At 43.7% G+C, this 7,648-nt stretch overlaps 1 protein-coding gene across 1 annotated transcript; it reads right to left on the bottom strand.

The window, feature by feature from the left end:
- Nucleotides 1-6: 6 nt before the first annotated feature.
- LOC108229554 (plexin-B3) lies at nucleotides 7-7,164 on the bottom strand (the record flags this gene model as incomplete). Its single annotated transcript, XM_017405227.1, has 17 exons — nucleotides 6,995-7,164; nucleotides 6,455-6,631; nucleotides 6,211-6,376; nucleotides 6,008-6,139; nucleotides 5,140-5,244; nucleotides 4,582-4,743; nucleotides 3,901-4,052; nucleotides 3,259-3,359; nucleotides 2,146-2,363; nucleotides 1,885-2,063; nucleotides 1,327-1,393; nucleotides 1,085-1,231; nucleotides 925-1,005; nucleotides 773-851; nucleotides 592-695; nucleotides 429-510; nucleotides 7-173 (listed from the first exon to the last, which is right to left on the bottom strand). Coding segments are annotated over exons 1-17 (2,289 nt in total), but the record flags the coding sequence as incomplete, so codon positions are not given.
- Nucleotides 7,165-7,648: the final 484 nt, after the last annotated feature.

The raw sequence follows: 7,648 nt of genomic DNA, 5'->3' as shown, positions 1-7,648 counted from the left end.
TGTTACCTTCATGGACAGCAGTCGGGTCAGGTAAATCTCAGGTATGGCCTTGGCTCTCTCCCTCTCTCTCATGCTGCTCTTCCTGTGTTGTGGGATTTCTGGATCTTCGCTGCTCTTTACCAGGTGCCACAGGCGGAGACCCTCATCTTCCTCACCCTCCAGCATCGGTGTTTCTACAGCAACCACATAGACTGTTCAATATTTCTCCCATCTTACTTGTGTTGTCTTTGAAAGTTATTCTAGATGGTTTAGTGGGTGGGTTTAAAGTTTTAGATTTTTAATAAATGTTGCCTTATGTTTTAGAAGAGATGACTGAACAATAAAGTCGAAAACACACTGGGAGTTCGTCATTTGTTTTGACAAGTTGATGTTGTCAGTTCTTCATGCGTTGTGTCAGCTTAGGGTTCTTTGTGTTCAATGGTCCTTACTCTCTCCGGTCTGGAACACCTGGTTGACTCCTCCTGAACCGTGGGACTGAGGGATCAGAGCAACTGTGGCTCCATCTGGAACCTTGGGAATAAAAACATCACAGTAAGCAGGAATAGTGTGAGAGGAAAAGGCGGAGCCAACCTGTAATTGGTCGATATTTACCTTATAGTGCTGCAGTGTGTTGAGACGTTTCCAACAACCCTGAACCACTGCTGTGACATCATCATCTGAAAGAGTCAGATGACCTGCCTGACCTGACCTCCATTCTGTAGGCAGAGGTGCAGGTGAGCATGAACTGCAGAGGAATCTTTGACCAGGTGAAAAAGGTGAGACAGACACATACCTAGGTCCAGGCTGTTTGCTGCTGGTCTCTGAGAGAATGGGGCACCTCTGTAGACCTGATCTAGGATTTTGTCTTTTACCTGCACACAGGAAACATACAAACAGGTGAGAGTCAGATAGACAGGTGAGGGACAGACACAGACACGTACCTACCTGTGTGATGGTGTCAATGTCAAGAACTTTAACAGGACACAGCTGAACCTCAAGTCCATTCTTCACCAAGACATTCAGAGTCTGAAAGGAAAGTCGAGACATGTCCCAGTGAAACACAATCAATCATTCACTCAGGAAAGACTGGTGTTGCTATAGTTACCATGGAACAGTATTCAATGTCTTCTCGCAGTAGGTGACTGTCGTTTAACGTTCGTTTGGCTTTCCCTGTCACAGCATCCACTGGTCCCTTGTCCACCTGATATTTAATTGCTCGGTAGAGCATGTAGAGCGGCTCACCCGCCACATCCTGTCAGACAGACAGGTAAGGGAGTTAGAGGCAGACAGACAGGCAATGGTGAAGCAAGTACAGATGAGACAAGACAGGTACATGGAGAAACATACCTTCAGAAAGGAGTAAAGACAGATTGACATCCAGTTGGTCAACATCTTCTCAACAACTGTCTCAGTCCTGAAAGACACCGGGACAGCTCATTCCAAGTTCAGGACATAAACTAGGTTACCTGGTTCTGAAAACACATATCTGGTTCAAAACACAACTGCAGTCATGTCATTGGTTGTCCAGGAACTGGGGTTTTAAAACCAGAATCCATGGGCCAGAGTCTCAAGACTAGAATCCAGGGACCAGAGTCTTTAGACTAAAGTCCAGAGACCAGAGTGCAGGGATCATTCTCATCCAATCTTGGGGCTGTTTGGATTAGAACTGTCCTTAAGTTTTGAAATAAAAACCTCATTAAGTTAATTTGATTTAGATGGGAGGTTGTTTGTAAGGAGGCTTTCAGCTTTCAGGACCATAGACCCGTTTAAGACCTGACCAGCCTGTCCAGATTGTTTCAGAGAATCTGCAGCAGGTTTGTTCAAGCTGAAACTAAAATCTCTGAGCAGCTTTAAAACATTCAATATGTTCCTGTTTCAGTCTGAGGCTGTGTTTCCATTACGTACCGGCGCAGCATAAGTTTTGGATTTTTGGCGACATACTGCTGCACCAGGTCCTGCAGCAAACTCTTCATGACCTCGGTGAAGTACTCCAGCTTATCGTGCAGAACCATGGTGAGCAAACTGGCCATGTAGCCTCGGTCCCTCTGAGAGAATCCTTGCTGGGCCTCTAAAGTGTGGATGAACTGTGAGACACAACCACAACGTCAGAATCGCCTGCATATCCTGGCCTGACCTGATCTCACACATCACCTGTGCAGAACTCACCCTGGTGAGGAAAAGTTTGTTGTTCAGGAGGTTGTTGAGCTGATGAAGGCCCTGCTCCACAGTCTGCCTCCTGGACTCCGGCAAGTCCAGCTGCAGATTCAGCGGTGCCGTCTGCTGACCAGGGAAGAAAACTCTCTCTGCATACATCTTGTAGTCCAGCAGAGGAAGTCCAGGTCCTCCAACATCACTGCTCAGGTCCATCATCTCTGTCATCAGGTCTACAAAAGAAGAAAAGGAAGTCCATCAGCCTGAGGAACATTGTTGAAAGTGTTATCTCCTTTGAATGTAGTATCATGGTATGGGAAGTTAGAGACTGGAAGAAGTTGTCCCGGGTCGTCAAAGAAAACTGGTAAAATAATCAGTCAACAGCAAAATGCAACTCACAGACTTGTATAACCAGGTTCTGGAAAAAAAGGCAATCCAGGTACACAATTACCCAACCCACTGTCTGCAAACATCATTCAAGTTGCTGCCATCTGTCAGGCGGCTGATGGTTCCTCTAACAAAGATCATTTGTTCCCTCTGCTGTGATCATCTTGTGGTCTCACATCGAAAAGTAATGAGATGTTTTCATGTTTTTTTACTGTTTTAACATGCTTCAGTTTGATTTATTGCAGTTTTAATTGGTTTTATGTGTATTTATGAACCGGATATCAAAGATAAGTCTCCATTTCATAAACTATTATAAACATTAAAGTTGACTGAATTGAGTTAAATTGAACTGAACATTCAGACGTTGATCATTTCAGTCCAGAGTTGGACTGTATTAGACAGAGGACAGAGGGGTAATTTCACAACAATTTAGAACAAAAGTAATCTCAGGGCTCTATGCAGAAATGTTCACATACATTATAAAATGCCAATTAGTAAAAGTTATCTAATCTAAGGAAGCCAGTAGATTACATCATAATCGTCATTTTTTGCAGTCCTTCATCCTGAGCAGCACAGAGGTGACAGTGGAAAGTAAAAACTCCCTTTCAACAGGAAGAAACCTCCAGCAGAATCAGAACCAGAACCAGGATGAGCAGCAATCTGTCTCAACCAGCTGGGGTTAGAGAGGACAAGAAAAGGACACACAAACACAAACACTTGATCAACAACATGTTTGTTCACCGGTAAATTCTTTGCGACACTGATCCCCAACGTTGATTTCCAGAGTTTCCAACTGCAACAGAACCTTCTTGTAATCTCTAAGAGCCTGTTTACTTTTCCTCCTGCACAGAACACAACACAGAAGCAGCTGATCACAACCTGGAACTGTTTACAGCAGAAAACTGTCTGCAGGCTGGATCGGATCCAGTGGTTCCCAAAGATTTTCTGCTGGGCCCCCCTATGGATTACAACCCCCCCCCGGCACACACATCGATCAACCAGACATAAACCTTTACGTATATTTGGTTTTCAAACTCCACTGAAGTTTATTTCACACTTCAGGTTGCAACAAAACAAACTACAAACCATCTTTACAGTGAAACACTTTTGTGTAACTGTTTTTTTTTAGTTCTACACTGTAGAAGAGTATTCTATTTCAAACATATTTCTTTTTTTTAAGTTGTAACAATATTCAACTTTACTGTCATCAATACATTTAAAAAAAGCCTCTGTGCAAAATGGGGTTAAAAACCCGTCCCCGTCAAAAACCACCCACACTTTGGGAACCACTGATCTAAACCATCAGTAGGAGAGCAAAACTTGACCCAAAAGGAGTAAATATCTCATTAATGGGCGGGTACGCTCAGACAGACAGGTACGTACCTGTACATGAGGATGACAACCAGTACTGACAGGATAATAACCACTGCTCCCGCCCCCAAACCAATCTGAGCAGCCAATGGGAGTGGAGACAGCAACGAGTCACTGTCATACTGAACCAGTCCCAGGTCCACCTGCAGGTTTCCCATGAACACCTGAGAGACAGACAGGCAGACAGAGAGTGAGACAGATATACCTTCGGTGAGCCTGTTTGAAAAACGACAACACTTCTTCCAGTTAGAACCAGTGTCAGGTTTCATTCTCTGACCCAGTTATCCAAATGAACCCGTCTGGTTCCGAGCTTTACGCCAGAACATTTCTGTCCACACAGTGTTTTAAACATTGATTTAATTTTTCAAGTTTCCATGCACTAATTATGTGGGCTAAATGAATCCACAGCATATCCTACAACCGTGCTACTCAACTGGTGAGCTCAGTCGGGCTCACCAATGAGTTCATTCAAAATTAAACTAGATTTTATATCATAAATGAATTTTATATAATGACAATAATTGTCAGAAAGCTGCTGGCTTTCAGTAACTGTCCTGCTGATTAATTTAGTTGAATAGTCCTACCATTCAGCCCCACCCTGACCTTTGGTCATCACATGTTCATGTCTTCTTGTTCACAAATGTTGTATATTTTCTGTATTATTGGTACATTTTGTGTATAGCCAAGGCTTACCTTGAGGCTGGGCAGCTCGCTGCCATCATCCATGCTCCTTGGCTGAACCTCAGGGGGCTCGCAGTACAGATGAGTACTGTCCAGAGTTTTCAGCTGACACTCTTGATCTCCAAGCAAAGCCCGGACTTCCTGCTTGGACATGGCTCTGGTAAGGTCCTGACCCTAAAAGATGCCATGGCACCAGGGGATCAGATCAGGTGCTCTGAGGATACATGGCTTGCACTTGTATAGCGCTTTATCTAGTCCAAGGACCCCAAAGTGCTTCACACTACAGTCATTGACCCATTCATCCACACATTCACACACTGATGGTGGTAAGCTACACTGAAGCCACAGTTGCCCTGGGGCGGGCTGACAGAAGTGAGGCGGCCATCACACTGGCGCCACCGAGTCCTCTGACCACCACCAGTAGGCAGGGCAGGTGAAGTGTCTTACCCAAGGACACAACGGCTGAGACTGACGGAGTGGGGGCTCGAACCAGCAACCCTCCGGTTACAGGACAAACCCCTACCTCCTGACTGCCGCCCCTGCATGACCACGGTGAGAGCGTTACTGTACCTCCACTGCGATCACTCCTCCGGCTTTGAAACGATACGGAGCATCTGGAGCGTCCCGGTTCAGAGGAAACAGCAGAGGGTTTGGATGATACATGAAGTTTTTTCCCTGATAGAAGCACAAAGACAACATGATTTTTATGAGACGTTACGGAGGAACGTCTGTCAGAGTCTGGACTTCCTGTCCTGACACATAAAAAAATGGCTGAATAATTCCTGTCTTATCACACCACTTTATCTCTAACACTCTTGTACCACCGTGATTCCAATCACCACCAAAACTGAATCACTTGTTTTTTGTGACAACACCAACATTTCCTAGAAATATCATCAAATCTGATCATAACCAACACCTCTGACAACATAACCTCCTTGAGAGGAGGAATAGTCATCTCACACTGGGTCAAAGGCCCGAGTGTAAAACTGTGTTTTTAAACAAGATTTAAAAAGAGCACGTGATGGAATCTAGCATGCAGAGGCAAACCATTCCAGAGTTTTGGACCTGCAACAGAAAAAACTCCATCAGCTGGGAGGTACAGCACATCCTTGCAACCATTAAAAGCATCTAATTTGATGAGCTGAGAGAGAACAGAGGTGCATATGGCTGCAGCAGTTCAGAGAGATAAGAGAACTGTTAAGAGACTTAAAAACATACAAAATATTTCTAAAATTAATTCAGAAGTGAATGGGAGCCTGAGAAATGTGTTCTCTTCACCAGTTAAAAACTGACACCTACAGAAGGAGTTTCAACCAATAATAATTAGATTTGTTTCTGGGTAAATAAGTCTTGATTTTTTTTGTAAAACAGGTGAGATTTGAACAGAATTTGTGTATAAATCTAAGTCTAAAAATACAGAAAACTCAGCAGGTACCTTGATGGTCTCAAAGAGGATTTTAACATTGTCCAGCTGAAACCAGACGTCTTTAACTTTGAGCTCTGGGGACACAGCGGGAGTCGGACAGGTCATCTGAGAGGACGAATGGACAGAACAGTGCTCCGATACCTGAAAGACGGAAAGGTGAGCTGACTGGTGAGAACTGATGGTCGTGGTTTTCATTGGTCAGTTGGTCTCACCATCATCATGGTTGGGTTGAAGACCAGTTGTTGCTTGGTGCTCAGCAGAGACAGTTGTATTCTTCGTTTCACCCTCTGAACCTCCAGAGGCTCTACCCCTACAGATATCTTTGGTTGCTGCACCCCATCCAGGTTTCTCCCTGTAACCATGATGACACGGCCGCCTCTGAAAAAGAAAATTGACACCTTATCAGGACACGTCATTAAATGAAATATTATTTTTCATCAGTTATTGGTTCCTCACGCATAAAAACTCTCTGCAGGTGTGGCATCGGTGATGACAGGGTCGTCAAGGTAACGAAAGGTAATGTTAGGAACGGTCCGCTCAGCTTTACCAAAGAAAACCCGAACTGAGGCAGAAAGAGTTTGATTACTGGAACTGGTTTCACACACCAACTGGGAGTCATTCACCTCATTTAAACTGTGAGGACACAGGAGACAAGGAAGGATGTTAGGAGACAAAATCTTTGTGGGAAACTGTTTCAGCAGAGTCTCTAACTGTTTAATAACTGTGGTTCTACTGGCAGTCAGAAGTTTCCATCCATCATCATGAACATAAACAGCAGATTAGTTTCACTTTTAATAATTTATCAGAACTTTAGGGTTGCTCAAGCACCCCTTAATAGATCACTGCAGTATTACTATCAGAGGCAGTATTAGTATTATCAGCAGCAGTAACTGTAGTATAACTTTTAACAGCAGTAGATGTTGCAGTATTACTATTAACAAACAATAATAATGGTAGAATTACTATTATCAGCAGGAGAAACAGTGTAGAGCTCACATGTAGCAGGGATATGAGCCCAGGAAGGCACTCAGATCTAACTTTTGTCCGGTCAGCAGCTGTTGTCCTTTGATGGTTAGCCTTGTTCCCCCAGAAACTGGACCTTTATCTGGAACTAGATCCACGAGCTGAGGATCCTGGTCAGAAACCAGATCAGGCTTTACTTTCATACAATGAGTAGACTTTTACTGACAGAACCAGTAAACCTCACTAGTGTCTGTAACACAAAACGCTGGGGAAAACAGAGCCTGAGAGGTGAGATATTCAGTCAGAACCAGAACTGGACCTAATATGAACTGATTCAGCCAGAGCTGAAATGGACTCTTTGAACTAAAATTAATCTCAAAATATTTCCTACAGAGGTCAAAAGGCTATTTAACAAAAACCATTCCACAATAAGTGGTTTACTCTTCATGTATTGACCGTTATGGTGCTGTCACTTCCTGGGTAGCTCAGAGGCCTTGACTTGACTTAAACACATCTATAACTTTGTTCGTGTTATAATTCACACTAAAACAGAAAAAAAGGTAACAGTCCCAACTTCAAGGGTTTGATCAAAACACTTGAAGTTGATTACAGGACTGAAGACGTCTGTGATGACATTTGAAAGAGACCTGTTCAAGACATTTGGCTCCTCATCTGCTATTTGTCCTG

Source organism: Kryptolebias marmoratus, unplaced genomic scaffold, assembly GCF_001649575.2.
Source record: "Kryptolebias marmoratus isolate JLee-2015 unplaced genomic scaffold, ASM164957v2 Scaffold206, whole genome shotgun sequence".
In the NCBI taxonomy this organism is placed as follows: domain Eukaryota; kingdom Metazoa; phylum Chordata; class Actinopteri; order Cyprinodontiformes; family Rivulidae; genus Kryptolebias; species Kryptolebias marmoratus.
The sequence above is the reverse complement of the archived record's forward strand: the minus strand, read 5'-3'. Positions and strand labels throughout refer to the sequence as shown.